The sequence below is a fragment of the Haliotis rufescens genome, unplaced genomic scaffold (genome assembly GCF_023055435.1).
Source record: "Haliotis rufescens isolate VD_foot unplaced genomic scaffold, xgHalRufe1.0.p SCAF_15, whole genome shotgun sequence".
Taxonomy (NCBI): domain Eukaryota; kingdom Metazoa; phylum Mollusca; class Gastropoda; order Lepetellida; family Haliotidae; genus Haliotis; species Haliotis rufescens.
The window spans coordinates 15464735-15488406 of NW_025963835.1; the positions used below are offsets into that span (position 1 = coordinate 15464735).

Sequence of the window (23672 nt, forward strand, 5' to 3'; positions counted from 1 at the left end):
TGTTTCCCCTGTGTTGTACAGGACATATAATATACAATGTGTTTCCCTGTGTATTGTGCAGGACATATACAATGTGTTTCCCTGTGTGTTGCGCAGGATATATATATATATATACACTGTTTCCCTGTGTGTTGTGCAGGACGTATACAATGTGTTTCCCCTGTGTTGTACAGGACATATAATATACAATGTGTTTCCCTGTGTGTTGTACAGGAAATATACACTGTTTCCCTGTGTGTTGTGCAGGACATATACAATGTGTTTCCCTGTGTGTTGCGCAGGATATATATATATATATATACACTGTTTCCCTGTGTGTTGTGCAGGACCTATACAATGTGTTTCCCTGTGTATCTGCAGGACATAGAGAAGGCCCTGAAGGATGTGCTGGTCAACACCATCAGCAAGGAGGAGGTGGCAGAGGTGTGTCAGCTGCTGGAGATTGATGAAGAGACACGCATCGACTACAAGCTGTTCTGTGGAGTTGCTGCCTTCGCTGAGAGGATTCTGTACCCCAAGTTTGTGTGAGTAGTCCTTCAGAGGTCTTCCTGTTCATCTCGACAAGCTGAGTCTTATTTCATGTTAATATAACAGTGAGTGAGTGAATTGGGTTTAACACCACTTTGACCAGTACTCTTTGACCAGTCATATCACAGCATCTCTGCTAGAAGGAAAGCCCGAACTTATGCAGGTCATTGGCGTTTACCACTTTGGTGAAACCCACGAGCACGGGTATGGTGCTGACAAATCTAGAAACATAACGGACACAGTATACAGACTCTGAGCCGACCAGTCCTTGTTGTATCTCCTTAATGCTGAGAGCCAGGCAGGGTAACAACATGTACCATCTCTTAATGTCTTTGGGTATAACATGGACAGGAATCAAACCACTGACCATCCGCTCTCCAGGCAGACGCTCTATCCATCATGGAGGTGGTCAAAAGTGATCAAATGAACAGCTTTCAAAACATATAGTAACAACATTATTATAAAAAAATATTGTAGTTTAAAATAACATTATGTCCTTGTTTTGTTCCAGGACCGAGGACACAGCCGAGCTGCCTGAATTTCAGAGAGAAAAGATTGAGTGTGCGGACTTCTGTGCGTTGGAGTGGAAGTTTCATGGAGTCAATGTTAATCCTCCTGTGAAGAAAATGTTGAAGTCACTTGGATGACCTTGAAAGTTGTTGTTGACCTTTACCTCCATACTACAGCAATGGTGATGATGATTGACGAATCTGTGCGAGGACTGAGAAGTATTGTATGTAAATGCCTAAAGCTACACAAGTGTGACACTATGAAACAAGTTCAAGTTGACATGTTTGTATGAGAACTGCAATACTGTGTGGATGATGCACTTGACTGGAGAACTGTGAAAAACCTCAAGTTGGAAGCTGTTCGATCTCTCTTTGTCTTGTGCTTGTCATCCAAGCATATATATTTATTTATTTATTTAACAAACCAACTGTGTTGTCTGTGATAATGACAAGTGATTGGTTTCTTCAACTGCCTGATCTAACGGCTTGTGAAACTTGTCGTGTGGATTGTCTCCCTTGTATTGTCTGGTGCATGGAGACAGACCTGGATGAGTGTATCAAGACATCTCAACAGACATGCAATGAACATTCAATATATGCTAGAAGTTTCAGGATGAGTTTTCTAAGTTTTGCTTTCTATTTGAAATTTGTTGTGACATCCCCAAACATGACCCTTGTACAATGTTGTGTGCCAAGTTAGGAGGCATCGAAAGGTTAATCTCTTATACCTAGAAATCAGAATACACGCACGATGACGATGTCAACATGACGATGATACAATGACAATGACAATGACATGATGACACAATGAAGATGACAATGACATGACACATTAAAGATGACACAATGACATGATACATTGAATATGACACAATGACATGATGACACAATAAAGATGACACGATGACATTACATGACACAATGAAGATGACACGATGAGATGACACAATGACAAGACATATTGAAGATGACACAATGACATGACATATTGAAGATGACACAATGACATTACATGACACAAGGAAGATGACAAGACATTACATGACACAAGGAAGATGACACAAGACATTACATGACACAAGGAAGATGACACAAGACATTACATGACACAAGGAAGATGACATGATGACACAAGGAAGATGACACAATGACATGACACAAAGATGACACGATGACACAATAAAGATGACACGATGACATTACATGACACAAGGAAGATGACACAATGACAATGACATGACACAAGGAAGATGACATAATGACAATGACATGATGACACAGTGACACAATACAATTCAAGGGCTTCATGCTCTGCAGTGCGTGACACATTCATTTCCCATTTGGGAACACACGAACTTAGATTGGTGATGCATGCTAGTGGATAAGGATGGTTACTTACAGGGATAAAAAATAGTTGTTAAAAACTGAAATGATTTGTGCAAGGTACACAGTGTTAGATAAAGTAAAATGTGATTTTGTTGGATCTAACAAACCCCACACAGTGAGACAGCTGAAGACGATGACCTGCTGAATATGCATCATGGTCATGACCACTCACAGGAAACATCAACATATTTTTCAACATGCCACAAACATGCATATGCCCTAAATAGATACAAACAAACACTATGTATCTGTGAGAGTTGGATCGTGTTACAGTATCATTGGACAACATCCTTTTTTCAATCTACATCATGATCTGATCTGAAACAAATTCAAACTAGTTAGTAGCCAAAAAATGAAATAATAATAAGAATTCTAATAATACGCTAACTTCCACATAAAACATCATGCTCAAAGTGCTCAAACACACCTACATATGTAAATGAGCAAAACTGCTGAGTTTTCAAACAAAAATTATTTTAATGTTTCTTTGAATTCCAAATCAAGATGCTGTCAATAATGGAACCAGTGTGATCTGTCTGTGCTTATTGCACTAATATCAAGTCTTATTATTTGACCGAGACCATTTAAGTATATGTTTCTGAAAGCAGAGCATGTGTTATTTATTGCAAAAAATATGTTGTTTGAATGTTGATAGCTTTAATGAACTGGCCACGAATCAAACCTGATGACACTTTTAATATTTTTAATATATTAATATTAACATAATTTTTACCCTTCCTCTATTTTATCATATTTATAAATCCTGTATTTTGGCTGTCATCCTTTTCACTATCAACTATCCATAATCAGTTGTGCAACAAGTAGTATCTTGCTACCCAGACGTCTTGCACATACACAAGGTAAGAAACCCTAACTCCTTTCCAACTTCAGACATTCTAGATGCAGAATATTGGGAGGTGGGTGAGATTACTCTTGATGTAGTAGAGGTACCGATGTAAGCTGCCAAAATCTACTACCCCCCTCAGAGTATACCCGGTTAGATTCCAGAATCTACCCAGGTATACTTTGAAAGTGGGTATACTTTCAGACTTTACACCAGTAGTATTCTTTGCATTAACAATGTAACTAAGGTTTGATATTTATTGAAAATATTTAAAATAAGATAAACAAATGATTTTGAAACACTGTAGGACTTGCATCAATGCTGACATGATTCTGTGCAAGACTGTCATGGCCAGTGCACAGAGACATCAACAGCTGTGTCATGTTGTCCTTAATGCTACTTTCTTCTTGACAAGTTTTGTCTGCATGTTCATGTTGACTACAGTCTGTATCTTAATTCTTTCAATTGATTGTTTACTTGACACAATGTGAACCGGAAATGCTACATTTCTTCAGCTGTTGTGTGAAATGTTCATATGGACGTTCTGTCTCATCGGCTGTCAGTATAACACTGACACGCCTTCATCATTGTCATCATCCAAATGTGCACATATCATGCTCCACAGATAAACTCATCTTACAGCTCCAACTGTCCAGTGTTGTCTTTGTTTGCATGTCCAGCATATCAAAAGAATTTAAAAGAACTATCATGGCCTTTTGGTTTGTTTGGTTCGTTTGTTGCTTAACGCCGCTCTCAGCAATATTCCAGCTATATGACGGCAGTCTGTAAATAAGTCTGGCCCAGACAATCCAGTGATTGACATCATGAGCATCGATCCACGCAATTGGGATCGATGACATGCATCAACCAAGTCAGGCAGTCTGACCTCCTGATCCCGTCAGTCGCCTCTTACGACAAGCAGTAACTTCTTTCGAATGGTATATTTACCATTATTTAATGAAATAGTGGGGTGGCGGGTTAGCCTATTGTTTAAAACGTTCGCCCATAATGCAGAAAGTCAGGTTTGTTTCCCATCATAGGTATATTGTGTGAAGCCCATTTTTGGGTGTCCATCATCATTATTTTGCTAGAATTTTGCTGAAAGCAACGTAAACCCCAACAAACACTGTCACTGAGACAGCAGGAGTTGTCCCCCCTAACACAATCCACTACTTGAAGTAGGAGCCTTGCTTGTGGTGGTGCTTATTGAATATGAATATCTGAGTTCCAAATACAATGTACTGCATTCACAGTGAGCTGGATATATGCTGATATTTTGGGTAACCATAAGTCTTGAAGATCCAAATTTTTTACATTTTGGGGAAACCGACCAAAGCAGGTATCAGCATGGTGTGATTATCATGATGAAGTTGCTATTTAAAACCAAAAGATCAGCAACTCCTGGCACAACAAGGGATGCAACTCTGCACGGCAAACTGCAGTGCCCAAGACCACAGATCATCCATGTCTGTTGAAGGAAGATTCCACTTGCACTGACTTACATTGATAATAATACATCAAATAATCTTTTCCAAATGTAAATAAAAATACACCTTGCAGTGACAAACGTCCAGGAGGCATCAAGAAAGCTTATTATATTTATTTCTGGCCCTTGTTCTGTGTTTGGTATTTGCTGTAGCCACAATATATATATTCTACTCAAAAGAGGTTAAACAACACATTTTTTTACATTACTATAGTGTATCTGTCATAGTGTGTGTGTGTGTGTGTGTGTGCGTGCTGCTTATCAACGCTTCACTCAGCATATTCAAGCTATATAATGGCAGTCAGTATTTATTAATCAAGTCTGGACAAGACAATCCAGTGATGACATGCAATCAACAAAGTCTCCGAATGTGACTGCCTGATCTATTAATCGCCTCAGAAAACCAGCACAGGTTGCTAGCAACCAGACTCCCCACAGATCCATTCACTAAATTCAAACAAGAACGTTTGTTTAAACTGATTTATTTTTACATGTATATTATACATATAGGTACACATAAGAAACATATACAACAATATTTCAACATATATATATATATATATTAAAGGTTACAATCACAGGATTATCAACATGAGTATATGTCTGACTGATGGACGGACTTGAGACATCACAGATCAGAGTTGATTTCAGAGTAAATGCAATATACAAGTATATAGGATACAGCAGCAGGGGGCTATACACATTATCACAGCTCGGTCTATATGACATCACTTCTAGATGGACGGATACTGATTGGATAAGTATGTTGATAATATATAAATGCTGCACTTTCATGCAAGTTCTTCTCAAGCTACAGAGTGATGTGTATAAGAAGATATATGTATTTACCATGTGCCTGAATGATGTGTCTGATGTTTATTCAATAAATACTTCATCCATTTCATCAAGTTGGTCACATATAGACCCCCTATGGATAGCTAGTTTGGAAATATGGAACTTGGAAAGTGTATGTGTGACTCATTCTTATCTCACTGTACAACAATTTGCCATAAATAACAAAATAATTATCAAACTGGACAGATAAAAGGTTCACTTTTGTTTGAAATAAACTTATTTCATAAACATGTTTTCAATTTGCAAGTTTTACATAATCAATACCTTTTGAAAAATGGGAAAAAAACACGTCAGCTAAAATAAGTTTTTTTCAAAACTAACTGGCTGTAATTTCTCTCATTGCCAGAATTTCTCTGAGGAACTAGAGCTAGTAGTATCAACAGACAATGCCATCCTGAAAACTTCTGTTGTTTCTCAGAATGTCTTTTCAGTCATTAAACTTTTGACAACCATGTTAATTGCCTGGCCAAAAAAACTAGAAGTGATATTGACCTGATGTAGCAGATATAACAAACCGCCCAGAACCCTGTTCCTCAAGTCAAGACGTAACAGATATCTTAAGTTTCTTGTCCAGATGATTTAATATCATATTTTGCCTCCATAATCTATGGAATATAACATAATATTGAATAATCATTGCTTTTTCCCAGTCTTATATTAAGTGACATGCTTTTCCAAATGCTAACATAAGGAGTAGGGTTACATAATTTTCTCCAAAGCCGAACAAAACTACAAACGCTCAAACACTAAGAAGCCAAACCACAAACCAAATTCTCCTGTACATTTAATACTGCATCAGGCGTCATGCTTGCTAGACAACTGATTTCAGCTTTGTCCAAACAATAATACTGCTGGTAGTTCTTCAAATAATTACAAACTTATAGTCTAGTTAGTACTATACGTGTTAAGTTGATAAGAAACATTGGACTTAATTTAAGGCAAATGAAAAATTACTTTGTCAAATAATGAATATGATGAATTTGTAACACAAAAAGGAATATACATATATTATGTCTACAATTTATGAGTTAGCTTTATGCATAGTTGTAAGGGAAACAAATATCCAAATAAATGGCTGCAATGCTGTTAAAGGCAATGTTAACAGGCTTCCACAAGTTTTTTTTCTAATTAAACTTCTTTATCTTCGGAGTTCATGTCATGATAGCAGCATAGAAACCACAGAATATACCATATTTGTCATAATTAATAACCACCCTGGAAACTGACAATGAATTTGTTGACATGAGATTTCTGGTGTAACAAGCCACAATGATGTGTTCCCTTTTGGAAAAAAGTCAATGTCTGTGTGAATAATATGCATCCCATCTACACAGCTGTATCTTCAATACAATATGTGTCTTCTCACAGGCAAGTAACAGATGCCATGTAAACACGATTACTTGGCTCATGTAGGTCTAGAAGTGAGTCAGTGAGTGATTATTGAAGCAGGTTGCTTAAAGGCAAATATGGTATTCAAAGGCTTTGAGATGATAAATATGTTTTGTATAACTTTAAATAATGTTAGTGCATGACTTCCTAGAACTAATAGAAAATTAGAAATGGCTACAAGTTACAGCAATGGAACCTATGACAACACAGACAGTGTATACTATCATATCAGTGCAAGGACATTTGTATTGAAACATTACAGTTCAAAATGTTGGAGTGAATATAACTCCTATGTATGTGAGTTTGGGGCCAAGTTGCAAAAACACTCAACTCTTTTTCATTTCTAGAAGAAGTTGGTTTGATATCGTTTAGCACTGCTGAAGATCAGGAATAAAAGCACTACGCTTTTGTGATAGGGCACCCTGCCAGCTGCACTTGAATTGAAACATTGTTTGCTACCAAATAGCCCTACCTGGATTCAGCATGTCAAGACTATGCTTTCGAAATTGGGCAAATGATACACGATAAACTCCTTGTGTGTCTTGAGTATTCAACATCACAAGATATTCCCTAATAAGACATATAACAATGGACACTAAGGAAATGATATATAAGAATCTAAACAAATATAACATGTAAATCAGGAAGTAGAAGTTGTCTCCCTTTCCACTACAGCTCCTTCACACTGCATCTGTTACTAACACGATAACTAGAGTGCTGCCTGATATCACTGTATGGAGTACAGTCAGCAATGTGAAGTCCCAGGTAGATGAAACATTTAAAGCAGGTGTTGGCTGGCTTGAAGACAGACTGCTACAGGAAGGGTGTAGAGATTGTATCACAATGGTTGTATGGTTGGTGGAGAACTATCTGGAGGCAGTAAACATGCGGGTTGGGGATGACGGCCGTTGGTTGTACTGCCGATGTAGGTGGCTGTATGCACGCTCCAGATCCATCAGCTCCTGGATTTAAAATCATCATCATCATCCAATTAGCTCAACAATCAATGTGAGAGGAGAAATGGGGTCTAATGTTATGTTCAAGATTGTATCACTAATACAGCATGCACATGTGTGAGTGTGGCTGCTTGTACTGGTCTAGACACAAGCAGGTTTTATAGTGCTAGCCCACTGAGACAACATGCCACAGATTAACATGGATACCCCACTCAGACACAGTACACCGACTATGAGCCGACCAGTCCTTGTTTTATCCCCTTATTGCCGAGCTCCAGGAAGGATAACAACAAGTACCATCTTTTAAAGTCTATGTAGATCTACCTATAAGGTTAAGAAAATTGTTTTGGAACATGTGAGTGAGTGAAACTTGCTTTCTGCAAGAGATTCAGCTATAGTGAATGATGAAGTCTGACATTAAATTGTAATTGTGGCTTGACAAACCAGAGGTTGACAGCATGACCAGTAATCAATACAATCTCTGGTCATAACAGACACGTTTGACAGATCAAGACTACACCTTCCAAACTAGGGCTACGGACACCAGATACACCCAGCTCATAGTTCACTCTACAAATACTAAAGTTATAGGAATCCCAACAGAAATGTTTTATTCAGATCTCGTCAAATAAATTACAAAATAAACACTTATCCAGCCTTATCACATACTTCAGATACAAACATACAGAAAACATAGAACTGTCAGCGTTTATCTCAGTGTCCCCTATCTGCATGTTCAGCCTGATGTCAACAAGCACTGATCACCATCACAGACCAGACTTCACTGACCTTGGTTTGATTTGACAGTGTGTTCTGCAGTTTATTCATCTCCGTCATCTTCTGTGACAGAGCCGCCTGGTTCTGTCGTGTGTGCTGCTCCGCCAGAGCCGCGTCCTTCTCCGCTGTCTTGAACCGCTCTTCAAGGGTGGTAACCACAACATGTTCTCGTGTTGGACTTACGCTGCGAGAATGTGTCTGAAAACAGTCACAAATTCTTAGAAGTGTCACAAGTGGAGAGAGTTTGGTTTAACCCTGTTCAGAACAGTATTCAGTTTTATCACTGCATATCAGTCCTGATGAGATGCAGGTCTCAGACGATTCCCACTTTAGTGAAACCTACGAGCATGTACAACAAACCTAGAAACTAATTCAGGGAGAATGTGGGTTTTGAACCCATGATCATAGGTCATTGTCTGCCATACCTAAGGGAGACAACCCTGCATAGCAAATCGTGGTGCCTTAGGGCAACAACTGGGCAACCTGTCTCTCACTTCACCTAACCAATTCTATATCTTAACCTGTCCCGTAAGACAAATAGTCAGCTAATACTGGTGTAGAAAAAGTAGCTACAATTACCACACTCCCATGGGATTCCAGGTTAGAATAGGTCCCCCGAACCTATATGCGGGTTGTAACAGGCGACCAAATAGATCACGTGGTCAGGATTGCTGACTTGGTGGATGGTGTGTTCATTATGGTGTAACCTATATGCTGGTTGTAACAGGCGACCAAATAGATCACGTGGTCAGGATTGCTGACTTGGTGGATGGTGTGTTCATTATGGTGTAACCTATATGCGGGTTGTAACAGGCGACCAAATAGATCACGTGGTCAGGATTGCTGACTTGGTGGATGGTGTGTTCATTATGGTGTAACCTATATGCTGGTTGTAACAGGCGACCAAATAGATCACGTGGTCAGGATCGCTGACTTGGTGGATGGTGTGTTCATTATGGTGTAACCTATATGCGGGTTGTAACAGGCGACCAAATAGATCACGTGGTCAGGATCGCTGACTTGGTGGATGGTGTGTTCATTATGGTGTAACCTATATGCTGGTTGTAACAGGCGACCAAATAGATCACGTGGTCAGGATCGCTGACTTGGTGGATGGTGTGTTCATTATGGTGTAACCTATATGCTGGTTGTAACAGGCGACCAAATAGATCACGTGGTCAGGATCGCTGACTTGGTGGATGGTGTGTTCATTATGGTGTAACCTATATGCTGGTTGTAACAGGCGACCAAATAGATCACGTGGTCAGGATCGCTGACTTGGTGGATGGTGTGTTCATTATGGTGTAACCTATATGCTGGTTGTAACAGGCGACCAAATAGATCACGTGGTCAGGATCGCTGACTTGGTGGATGGTGTGTTCATTATGGTGTAACCTATATGCTGGTTGTAACAGGCGACCAAATAGATCACGTGGTCAGGATCACTGACTTGGTGGATGGTGTGATCATTATGGAGGTTAATTATTCAACATCAATGACTGGATAATCTGGGCAAGAATTGATTACCTACATGTTGCCGTCATATAGCTGGAGTATTGCCGAGTGACTCGCTACACAAACTATTAGCACATGAAAAAGCCTAGTATAAAGACTTCTTGGTTTCAAGCTAGATGTGGAGTGAGTGAGGTTTAATGGTTCAATGCTGCTTTTAACAGTATTCCAGTCATATCCCGGCGTGTCAGCTTAATGTCGGAGGAAGGTCCTGAGTGATGCAGATGTTTACCACTTTGGTGAAACCCAAAAGCACAGCTATGGTGCTGACAAGCCTAGAAGCATACTCAGGAGGAACCTGGATTCGAACTCACAATGATCCAAACCCACAACTCTGTAGAGCAAATTGCGACATTATAAGGCGACTGGGCCACCCGTGACCCAGGTTGATGCAGGAAGTGTACAGAGATGAACTCACCTGTCTGTAGTGGGCTGGGTTGGACAAGTCAGGCACAGACAAAGCCGTGGAGAAGTATTTGGATCTTTGTAGAGAGTTATCTCCCTGGAACTTGTGTTGGAGGGTGCTCCTCACGGGGCTAACATACCGATCTTGAGTCTGTAACATACATTGGTTGGCAAACAAATATATGAACATAGATATATAATAAACTTGATATGTATATAAACTGTACATGAAACATTTGGCAGAAATTCTGCAGTAAATGGATGCTGTTTGCTGTCTCCGAGACCTACAACAGCTACAACTTCATCAATCATAATGATGACTCCCAGTCTGCAGGAAATGTCAAACTTCCAAACTAGAATGACAAAATTCTCAATTCATCTAAATATAGTTTTGCTTCTAAACCTATGTTACAAACACACTGACATGGATAGGAATATTTCCTTTATTCCCAGTTCTGTTACATTGTACCAGAACACAATGAATAGTAGGTAGGCAATGACACCCAACAATGTCGAGTGCACCAAATAACAACTAAAATAAACTAAATACACCAACTGGAAGTGACATCACAGACCATATTCACATTCTAGGACGTAATAATCCTGTGTCGATGTGTATAACTACAGATGACAAATATATGGCTTTGTGAGTTGACTTGTATTTCACTGACAACAGGTCCAGAGGAACAGGAATTACTGTACTGAATGCCAATAATATATTGAATGTTAAAGTACTTCTATAGTCAAGAAATTTGGGACTTTAAACATTCCCAATGTTGCACAAAATAATGATTTTTTTCCAATTTGCCTGACAAGGGCACTTTGTTTGGAATCCTAGTGACATCCTGGAAATGGCTGAATTTTCAGACACAGATCATAGAAGGAAAGTTAATACCAGAGAATTTGGTACATAGTTCCACAGTTGTTGATTTACATCCCGTGATGTGGCCTTCTATTGCAGACAACCTACCAAGGCCACTTTATGAATTTCCTTCTCTAGTTTCTCGATCTCCTTCTGTTGTCGCTCGTTCCGATCCCGCAGTTCACGCTGGATGTTCCAGTGCTGTCGCTGTTGTCTGCAACAGCCATTATGTAAATACCCATGTATCTTTGAGGTATCTTTGGATGTAGAATGGAATAACGCTTTGTATTGGTAGGGCATTTTACATCTACTTCACCTAGCAACAGTAACCTGGGATATATATCTCTGCACCTGACAATATCTCATTCATTCTGCACCTGACAACATATCATATGTATTCTGCATCTGGTAGTATCTCATTTATTCTGCACCTGGCAATGTATCACATTTATTCCGCACCTGACAACGTATCACATGTATTCTGCACCTGGCAATATCTCATTTATTCTGCACCTGGAAATGTATCACATTTATTCCGCACCTGACAACGTATCACATGTATTCTGCACCTGGCAATATCTCATTTATTCTGCACCTGGAAATGTATCACATTTATTCTGCACCTGACAACGTATCACATGTATTCTGCACCTGACAACATATCATATGTATTCTGCATCTGGTAGTATCTCATTTATTCTGCACCTGGCAATGTATCACATTTATTCCGCACCTGACAACGTATCACATGTATTCTGCACCTGGCAATATCTCATTTATTCTGCACCTGGAAATGTATCACATTTATTCCGCACCTGACAACGTATCACATGTATTCTGCACCTGGCAATATCTCATTTATTCTGCACCTGGAAATGTATCACATTTATTCTGCACCTGACAACGTATCACATGTATTCTGCACCTGACAATATCTCATTCATTCTGCACCTGACAACATATCATATGTATTCTGCACCTGGCAATATCTCATTTATTCTGCACCTGGCAATGTATCACATTTATTCCGCACCTGACAACGTATCACATGTATTCTGCACCTGGCAATATCTCATTTATTCTGCACCTGGAAATGTATCACATTTATTCCGCACCTGACAACGTATCACATGTATTCTGCACCTGGCAATATCTCATTTATTCTGCACCTGGAAATGTATCACATTTATTCTGCACCTGACAACGTATCACATGTATTCTGCACCTGACAATATCTCATTCATTCTGCACCTGACAACATATCATATGTATTCTGCATCTGGTAGTATCTCATTTATTCTGCACCTGGCAATGTATCACATTTATTCCGCACCTGACAACGTATCACATGTATTCTGCACCTGGCAATATCTCATTTATTCTGCACCTGGAAATGTATCACATGTATTCTGCACCTGGTAATATCTCATTTATTCTGCACCTGACAATGTATCACATTTATTCTGCACCTGACAACGTATATCACATGTATTCTGCACCTGGCAATATCTCATTTATTCTGCACCTGGCAATGTATCACATGTATTCTGCGCCTGGTAATATCTCATTTATTCTGCACCTAACAATGTATCACATTTTTTCTGCACCTGACAACTTATATCACATGTATTCTGCACCTGGCAATATCTCATTTATTCTGCACCTGACAATGTATCACATGTATTCTGCACCTGGTAATATCTCATTTATTCTGAACCTGGCAATGTATCACATTTATTCTGCACCTGACAACGTATAACATGTATTCTGCACCTGGCAATATCTCATTTATTCTGCACCTGGCAACGTATCACATTTATTCATCTTTACAACATCTAGAAACAGTACAGTTAACCTGCACATCATTATTAATTTCTGAATGTATTTAATAAAAAAACCCAGATATTATTCAATAAGGAGGTGAATAAATCAATGAATGGAATAATAATCTAATGAAACATTCATACTAAAAGTGCAGGATCACCTACAGAGACACATCGACTTCATTCATCAATAACCACGAGAGGAAGGTGCAAGTCTACAAGCAACAACAATGCACTACATGAACAGCACAGAAAGATGGGTTTGAAAGTAACTACAAGATGTTAATACACTCATGAACATCAAAAAATTATTTACATATTGCTAATAAATTACAGGTAATGTATGCAGGTAAATTACAGGTAAACCGATTGAAGGGAAATTTCAAACAGATTTCATATGTCATTACACACTTTTATGAAAACAATTTTGAAAACGAAAGTTACATTTCAAGTTGTTTGTTCAACTCCTCCTCAAATTTGCGGACATATTTATCGGTTGTCTCCTCCTTCCAGTGGTGTATATTTCTCTTCATGTCAATGATGTCAGTGGGGGCCTGGCGCAGCAGGCTCGCTTTGTTAGTCTCATCTACATGATCCTGACAGCAGATGGGGGGAAGAAAACAGTGCATGGTCATCATCCCCGCTTTCACAATGATACATCTACAGTGTACTATGATCAGGGACTGGTCATCTAAAGATGTGGATACAGTGTGGGTGTGTTAGGAGTCAGTGAGTCAGTCAGTTGGGTTTAATGCAACTTTTAACAGTATTCCCGTTATATCATGGCGTGTCAGCTCAATGTGGGAGGAAAGCCCGAAGTGATGCAGGTCTCAGAGGTTTACCACCTCGGTGAAACCCACAAGCATGGGTATGGTGCTGACAAACCTAGAAACATAATCGGGCCGAACAGAGATTCGAACCCACAATCATAGGTTTCTGGTGTGCCCAAGGGACGCAACTCTGCACAGCGAATCGCAGCACCTTAGACAACTAGGCCACCTGTGCCCCCCGGGTGTGTCAGGAGATGGTGGGGAGGGGGATAAAAACAACTGTCACATGAATCTAGGAGGAGCTATCAAAATTTTTTACGTAACATTACATATGATTTCATGGCATGGTGCCCGAAAATAGCTATCCAATCCAATTGGTTGGTTGGTTGGTTTATTGTTTAACGCCGCACTCAGCAATATTACAGCTATATGACGGCGGTCTGTAAATAATCGAGTCTGGACCAGACAATCCAGTGATTGACATCATGAGCTTCGATCCACGCAATTGGGATCGATGACATGCATCAACCAAGTCAGCGAGCCTGACCACCCGATCCCGTTAGTTGCCTTTTACGACAAGCATAGTCGCCTTTTACGGCAAGCATGGGTTGCTGAAGACCTATTCTACCCCGGAATCTTCACGGGTCTCCAATCTAATTACACCCATGAGCGAGGGAAATTCTGTAACAGGCTAATGATCATTGAAGTAGAAACGTTGCCATCACTGCCATAACGAAGCAGTGGAAGTCAGTGGGTCCAGAGTATTTATCATAATAGATTGGAGACATAATACGCTGGGTTATCGAGGATGCATAGTGGTATATAGTCACACAAGTCAATACTCTCAGACAATTATACACTTAAAGAAGGATGATTGTTCCTGTTCACAGTCATTCTAATGTTGTAATTACAGGAGAATGAAGCAAACAGTAAGTGAGTGTTGAACAAGTAAGTGTTGATTTCACTACTGGGAACAATGGCCAGCAGTGTGGAGGCATGAAAATAGGTATTTCAGGGTGTTTGGATATTTGCATGGTGGCAAATACAGGCCAGTATACATGTTTTGTTCAGATTTTATGGCAATTTTTCATTTCACCAAGGTTGGAATGTACCGGTATGTACAGAAAAACATCCTTCTACTTACTGACCTGCATTAGAGCAGTTGTTGGATCTAGTTTATTCTAGTGGGACATTTCAAACTATTTGGTCCATGTATTGACAACTTTGTGAATTCTGGATTAGAGTAAGTTCCAGCAACCTTTGCTGCATGGATCATTGCTCATTATACCACAGGACTAAACTACAATCTCTTTTGCTATTGGTTAATCTACTTCTTTGTCAGACCACAGTGTCTAGTTCATGGATCATTTCTCATTATACCACAGGACTAAACTACAGTCTCTTTTGCGATTGGTTAATCTACTTCTTTGTCAGACCACAGTGTCTAGTTCACTACCTAAACATCGCCATACTTCACGTGTTGTATACACCACATACACTGTTGTATTCACCCGACAATACATTGGGCCATATGTGGTGGAGTGGTGATGTACGTCTAGTTTCAGTCATCCAATGAATGAAGCCATGTGGAATTCCTAGAAGTCAAATGAGGCCTAATCTGTGCATGAATTCATATAGATCATATGGCGCGGTGTAGTCACGATGCAACGAAACAAGGCTGTGTATGATGCGTGGATGTCAAATAGACCCTATACACCATGCATGCAATGAAATAAGGCTGTGTATGATGCGTGGATGTCAAATAGACCCTATACACCATGCATGCAATGAAATAAGGCTGTGTATGATGCGTGGATGTCAAATAGACCCTATACACCATGCATGCAATGAAATAAGGCTGTGTATGATGCGTGGATGTCAAATAGACCCTATACACCATGCATGCAATGAAATAAGGCTGTGTATGATGCGTGGATGTCAAATAGACCCTATACACCATGCATGCAATGAAATAAGGCTGTGTAAAACTCATTGATGTCAAATAGACCCTATACACCATGCATGCAATGACACAAGGCTGTGTATAACTCATGGATGTCAAATAGACCCTATTCTCCGTGCATGCAATGAAACAAGGCTGTGTATAAGTCATAGATGTCAAATAGACCTTATACTATGCATGCAATGACACAAGGCTGTGTATAACTCATTGATGTCAAAAAGACCCCATACTCTGTGCATAAATTTTGTGTGAACCATACATTGCCTGATATTGAGATGGGTAGAGTAGAGGGCCAGGCCATTGTTCGACAATAAGCACCTGCCCGAAGGCTCGTGGCAGGTAGATATTGTGTGTGGCTAGTAGGTTCTCATTTGTACGGGTCCTGCAGTATATTTAAGTGTCGATTTATCTGTCACAACGAGTGGAGGGTCTTTATAAATGGGGACCTAAACCGTTTGGTCAGGGCCTGCAGCTTCTAAAGTCTGTGGGTCCGGATGGCAACCTGGCAACTTTTTATGTTTCTAACACTGCGCAAAGCAAAGGAGAAATGTTTGTGCTGTATAATCTGTGTACTCTGTGGTCTCCCTCCCACTGGAACCAGGCCATGGCTTTAGTCATTGGTTAAACATAGTGACTATCCTACACCACACTGCATATCGGACGTATGTCGTCGCTGATGAAGGAAGATCGAAGTGAATACAACCCGTGAAGTGCTGACTATGCTGTTTTAATGACTTGCTATGATCGCTGTCTTGAGAAGTGCTCCGACTGTTTCACTCGTGAGTAGACTGAGACTGAGAGAAGGTGAGGAACATAAAGGGGAAAGTCACGTCTAGTCTACGTATGCACACTGTCAGTGCTTGCTTCTTACGAACAAAAACTGCCATCAAATCTGAGAGCTTTTTCTTTTAATCGTCGAATATCTGACACTTCCTCTATCAACTGAAATCAACAGAGTGTGTGAGTGAGTGAGTGACTTGGGTTTAACACCGAGTTGAAAATATATAATTTTATCCAGTGTGTCAGCTTGATGTGGGTGGGAAGCCTGAAGTGATGCAAAGATATAAACACAGACTCTTTGATACCCAATACTCACTGCAGTTGATCCTAACATTGTGAAAACAAAACAGCTTGAAAACAGGTATATCTACTCATCTGAATATGATCTATATTTTACACAGTAGCTATTTCATATTTAATAATCCATACACTTATACTGTTTATATGTGTTTTCATGCAATTTGGTTCATATTCACTGGAAACAGATTTACTGATTTGTACAGTTTTTCATTTTCTATGAAGAAATTTACTCTACTGTTTTATATCCCTTGAAGTAACATGCATGATACAATTTACATATTTGATTGCATTGAAATATAATTAATCACTGAAACTGTCACTACGACTTATCCCCATCCAAGTAAACTGCCAAGTCATACACAGTGCACTAACACAGATTACTCACCCTAAATAATCGCTCTTTTAAACTTTCTAATTCTATATTCTTCTCTTTTTCTAAATCTCTTCTAAGGTTGTCTAGTGATTCATCCTGGAAAGGAAAAAGAAGAAAAACATAAGAAAACACTCCCCCTATACAACTTGTTTCTTCTATGTCAAAAACTCCAGTGACATCATCCCCTTGTCTTCATAACACAGGAAATCCAAAATGGTGCAATCCCCGGTATTTTATATATCTATTACACACAAAACACCTCCAATTTCTCACATAAATTATCATTGATTCTATATTTCAGTGGATCGAAATTGCAACCTTTGTTTCCGTAGGCCCACTGAGTGAATCACTGATAAACCACAATGCCTTCATGAAGCTCTTTCTCAAGTACATGTGTGCCTACAAGAGATATATATTCTACGTCTGTTTCCTAAGGATCATGGAAATTTTTTGATAAATTTTGTTTCAAGTTTTTCTTTCAGTTTTTAATAAAACATTTCCCCTTGGGATTTTATGAGAATTAAATGAGATTAAATTAAACGGATGAGACGTGTTTATCCTACAACTAATGGAGGTGACATGCCCTAAACACAAAGTAGTGATGAGAGTACTATATGCTATATTTTTTATACTGTTTCTTGACAACTAGCTACAGATATGATACAAATTATATGTTCCCAGTTGAAATAATATTACTGGCATCTCACTGCTAACAAAATTATATATTTGTTTGGCCTAAACATTGAACAAACTACCAGAATTTGTAACAGAAATGATATATTTACTTGTTTCATTGGAAGATACAGGCATAATTGTTACCTGACCTTCTAAGTAGAAAGTGACATTAAGTGTACTATAGCAATAAGCCCCTTTCACATATGCAGGAATTAGAAAAATATTTTTCAATGGTAGTCTACTCAGGGTGACTATGTGATGTATGGGTATATTGTAATGATACCTATCACAAAAGTGACCCTCGATGTAATGAAATCCACAGGATTCCACCGAAAAAGTCTCAGCCCTGCATATACATGACAATGTCAGACCATATGAGCTAGTGATGGTGAACCCATATTTTACATTGTGAGTGTCGTGCCAGTACACACCTTGTCTCTCTGGGTCTTCTGCAGCAGGCTGCGATGAGTCTCCAGCTCTTGCTTCAGGTCAGCCACGTGACCCCGCAGCTCCTCGTTGCAGGCCCGCAGGTTAGCCTGCAGGATCCACACAATCACACATCAACACTGGCCACATTGTTTTACATGCGAGGGTCCACACAGTTACTCGTCCACACAGGCCACATTGTTTTACATGTGAGGGTGCACACAGTTACACAACACAGGCCACATTGTTTTACATGTGAGGGTGCACACAGTTACACAACACAGGCCACATTGTTTTACATGTGAGGGTCCACACAGTCACACAACACAGGCCACATTGTTTTACATGTGAGGGTCCACACAGTCACACAACACAGGCCACATTGTTTTACATGTGAGGGTCCACACAGTCACACAACACAGGCCTAATTGTTTTACATGTAAGGGTCCACACAGTCACACAACACAGGCCACATTGTTTTACATGTAAGGGTCCACACAGTCACACAACACAGGCCACATTGTTTTACATGTGAGGGTCCACACAGTCACACAACACAGGCCTAATTGTTTTACATGTGAGGGTCCACACAGTTACACAACACAGGCCACATTGTTTTACATGTGAGGGTCCACACAGTCACACAACACTGGCAACATTGTTTTACATGTAAGGGTCCACAGTCACACAACACAGGCCACATTGTTTTACATGTGAGGCTCCACAGTTACAAATCACAGGCCTAATTGTTTTACATGTGAGGGTCCACACAGTCACACAACACAGGCAACATTGTTTTACATGTAAGGGTCCACAGTCACACAACACAGGCCACATTGTTTTACATGTGAGGCTCCACAGTTACACATCACAGATCCCTTTCCAGTAAATGATCCAATATTTTTTTGTAACCATTCTGCATTTTGTATTCAACACCATATGAAGAGCTGTAAAACTATACAGCCCTTTCAAAATCAGAAAACGATACTGGAATATATAGAATATCTTTTGTTTTTCTTTTCAAATATCAACTTTAGCAGTTCATGAGTTAGTTAAACATGTTATTTGACAAGAAGAGCCAAATGCTTATTATGAACTTGCTTCCTGATGGGAAATACTTCTGTCAAACAGTATTAGTTCACTTGAGTAAAATCAATTTTATATTTTCAGATAAACATAGTATTTCATCTCTAAATAAATAATGAATTGTACTGATGATAATTGACAAGCCACATGAACAGACTATCTGAAGTTATTACCAGCGCCACAGTGATGGGTGTCCTATATTTGCCTGAGTTGAGGCTGCTGAAGGGAACAGGGCTGCTGGTGCCATTAACACTGAAACAAACATGGGGGAATCAGTGTGGGAGTAGATGGCTGAATGGCACGGGGCTGCTGGTGCCATTAACACTGAAACAAACATGGGGGGAATCAGTGTGGGAGTAAGCAGCTGAATGGCACGGGGCTGCTGGTGCCATTAACACTGAAACAAACATGGGGGAATCAGTGTGGGAGTAAGCAGCTGAATGGCACGGGGCTGCTGGTGCCATTAACACTGAAACAAACATGGGGGAATCAGTGTGGGAGGAGGCGGCTGAATGGCACGGGGAGGAGACGGCTGAATGGCACGGGGCGGCTGGTGCCATTAACACTGAAACAAACATGGGGGGAATCAGTGTGGGAGGAGGCGGCTGAATGGCACGGGGAGGAGACGGCTGAATGGCACGGGGCTGCTGGTGCCATTAACACTGAAACAAACATGGGGGGAATCAGTGTGGGAGGAGGCGGCTGAATGGCACGGGGAGGAGGCGGCTGAATGGCACGGGGCTGCTGGTGCCATTAACACTGAAACAAACATGGGGGGAATCAGTGTGGGAGGAGGCGGCTGAATGGCACGGGGAGGAGGCGGCTGAATGGCACGGGGCTGCTGGTGCCATTAACACTGAAACAAACATGGGGGGAATCAGTGTGGGAGGAGGCGGCTGAATGGCCCGGGGCTGCTGGTGCCATTAACACTGAAACAAACATGGGGGAATCAGTGTGGGAGTAGGCGGCTGAATGGCACGGGGCGGCTGGTGCCATTAACACTGAAACAAACATGGGGGGAATCAGTGTGGGAGTAAGCAGCTGAATGGCACGGGGCTGCTGGAGCCATTAACACTGAAACAAACATGGGGGAATCAGTGTGGGAGTAAGCAGCTGAATGGCACGGGGCTGCTGGTGCCATTAACACTGAAACAAACATGGGGGAATCAGTGTGGGAGTAAGCAGCTGAATGGCACGGGGCTGCTGGTGCCATTAACACTGAAACAAACATGGGGGGAATCAGTGTGGGAGTAGGCAGCTGAATGGCACAGGGAGGAGGCGGCTGAATGGCACGGGGAGGAGACGGATGAATGGCAAGGGGCTTCTGGTGCCATTAACACTGAAACAAACATGGGGGGAATCAGTGTGGGAGGAGTGATCCGTGCAGGCTAATGACAAATGCTGAATCAACCAATTCAGGAATTCCTCTTTGTGTTTCAGGAAGTTCCCTGCATTGTGGCCATGTGGGCTGTGCTCGGCTTCCTGATGGCAAACACGTAATAGGCAGAACAGACACAATTAGAGCTAATTAAGACTTTACCCACTTTTCATTATTTTAGGGCGGGCATAATCCTTAAACTTATTAAAAACATTCTCGACTAATGGTTGCATCAATCCTACTCCTCGTCTTGTGTTTTGAGTAATGGATATTTGTCCGTACATGACACAGTTATGTTTGTTTGTTTGTTGTTTATTGACACAATCAGCAATATCCCACCTATATGAGTGTGGCCTATGAATAATCAAGTCAGGACCAGACAATCCAGTGATGGATATTATGAGCAATGCAGGGGTCCGGAAAATTTAAAATCCCAATCGGACATTTGCATTTAGGCCACGCCCCCTTCAAATAGCGTATTTTAGTACGACTTTTCACACACATTACAAGTTGTTACGTGTTCATAATATGATGAATTATGAATTGTTTCAATTTAAATTGTTTAATTCACCGGGCAACTAATAACAAATAATATCATTTTAGATGTACATGGAAAACATACATTTGTTTCTGTTATAATAACAATCTGTTAACGTAGTGAAGGGTCTAATTAATATTCATGAGTTATATTCATGAGTCTGCTCAAGTGTACGCGTTGTAACATTTTGATCGAGACTATTATCCCATATTTGGTTATCACGTGACCTCACGGGAAAAGGTTTTTTTTAAACTAAAGATTATTTAAAAACAAGACAGATAATATATTCACAAATACTAAAATATCGTTGAAGCAATAGTTATTTGAATACCGGACATTTGAGATTCCCAATCGGACATGTCCGGCGCATATGACGGTTTCCGGACCCCTGGAGCAATGATCCCTACTGCAGGTGTACAATGACATACAATCAACAAGTCCCCAAGCCTGATCCCCCGATCCAGTAAGCTGCCTCTTATGACCAGCACAGGGTGCTGGGGACCTATTCTGACCCGGAATCCCCACAGGGACATGACTTACCTCCCCTGATTGACTCTTCTGGGTGCAATGCCAAGCACGCCAGCACTCCGGCGACACTCCTCATTCACTTCGTTGACCACCGTTCTCTCGGCACGCTCCAGGGCTGACGTGGTGTCCCGCTCGGAGCGGTTCATCTGTTGTTTCTCCGCCTTCAGCTGCCGAACCTCCTCCTCCATCGATTTGATCTGTTCCCGCAGTCGTTCCATCTCCCGATGGTTGTCCTTTGAGACAATTAAAGAGTGAGTGAGGGAGTTTGCTTCAACAATGTTTGAAAGTTATTTCATCTATATCCCGGTGTGTCAGCTTCATTTGGGAGAAAAGGTTAAAGTAAGCCTTATATGCTAGATGCATGGTGCTTACAAACCTAGAAACATATCAGGGTGAACCTGGATTCGAACCACGACCCTGGGTTTCTGACACACCTAAGGCTAAAAAAAATAATAGTCTCGGTTCTCAGACAGCACCCACATCATTTTAAAGTCTGCTGCACATTTAATTTTTGTTTCCATTTTCAAAAAAAATTTAAAATCCTAATACTTGAAAACAATGCGATCCAACATAGCACACAGTTACTTCACTTTACATGCACACTGCTTTACTGCGCATCTCGTGTCAGGGTCATGGCGGCAATAGGAGTTTGTATGCTTGCTTATGTAGGGAGGCACCTTACCCAGGTTGATAGTACACAACTGTTTATTTCATTACATACTAGTTTGAACAAGCAAAACAGAAAAAAAACACTGCCCGCACTATATTTTCAAAAGTCATTGTCTGAGAACCAATTCTTTATTTTTGTAAGCATAAGAAAGAACTATGCCTAGTGAATAGCAGTGCCTTAGATGAATTGGCCAACCTGACCCCATAAAATATTTGAACTGATCAAATGACAATTGAATATGAAATGCAGAAATGAAGTCTCTGGCTACTGCTAACAACTCCTTTATTAGAGAGCAAAATCTATCTGACTGAACTCAATACACAGACATGCAACAGTGAAACTAGTAAAGAGTGCTTCAAACTTTAAACCCATACATTGACCAACCCAAAAGAAGTAAAATATGTAAAAAATATTGAGCTACAAAAATGTATTTTATTTTTATTTACCTACTTAGCTAAACATGCTAAATGGTTAATAAAAATGTGTAAAACATGAATTAAAAAAACAGCATTGTCTTATCACATTTATATGAAAGTCTACTGTTAAATATGCTACTCAAGTGACTGAAGCAAAAACAGTTAACTTAATTACCATTTAAAAGATTTGCTATAAGCAAGCCTTGGCTTCACACTGCTATCATTATATCGACAGGGGCGCTGAAATAGCCCAGCGGGTAAAGTGTTCGCTTGTATATGGGTACAATGAGCAAAGCCTATTTCTGGTGCCCTATCATGGAGCTGTTCTGGGTGAACAATACCTTCCAAATGACGTGCTGGTTTTCTTGGGGAATTAGTCAGCAAAGAGCCAGAGTCACAGGAGACTAATCACAATTTTATTTACAAGAACAATTAAC

General features: G+C 40.3%; 2 protein-coding genes across 15 annotated transcripts in view; one reads left to right on the forward strand and one right to left on the reverse strand.

Moving 5' to 3' along the window:
* Positions 1-2063, forward strand: part of LOC124138744 — a 76467-nt gene extending 74404 nt beyond the window's left edge. Inside the window, exons 12-13 of the mRNA XM_048395998.1 lie at positions 361-524; positions 1040-2063. Of these exons, the coding sequence (XP_048251955.1) occupies positions 361-524; positions 1040-1175 (300 nt within the window). The 3' untranslated portion in view covers positions 1176-2063. The remainder of the gene's footprint in view (positions 1-360; positions 525-1039) is intronic.
* Positions 2064-5219: 3156 nt separating this feature from the next.
* Positions 5220-23672, reverse strand: part of LOC124138722 (trichohyalin-like) — a 147268-nt gene continuing 128815 nt past the window's right edge. For 10 of the 14 annotated variants that reach the window (XM_046505547.2, XM_046505557.2, XM_046505552.2 and 7 more), the window contains 9 exons: positions 22162-22382; positions 19879-19957; positions 18625-18729; positions 17531-17614; positions 13777-13928; positions 11618-11723; positions 10661-10798; positions 8743-8928; positions 5220-7959 (listed from right to left, as the gene is read on the reverse strand). In XM_046505547.2, coding sequence (XP_046361503.2) covers positions 7864-7959; positions 8743-8928; positions 10661-10798; positions 11618-11723; positions 13777-13928; positions 17531-17614; positions 18625-18729; positions 19879-19957; positions 22162-22382 — 1167 coding nt within the window. In that variant the 3' untranslated portion in view covers positions 5220-7863. Of the gene's footprint in view, positions 7960-8742; positions 8929-10660; positions 10799-11617; positions 11724-13776; positions 13929-16936; positions 17008-17161; positions 17173-17530; positions 17615-18624; positions 18730-19878; positions 19958-20351; positions 20562-20867; positions 20924-22161; positions 22383-23672 lie in introns of those variants that run through there. The other 4 variants (XM_048396185.1, XM_046505553.2, XM_048396186.1 and 1 more) reach the window with 4 other exon arrangements.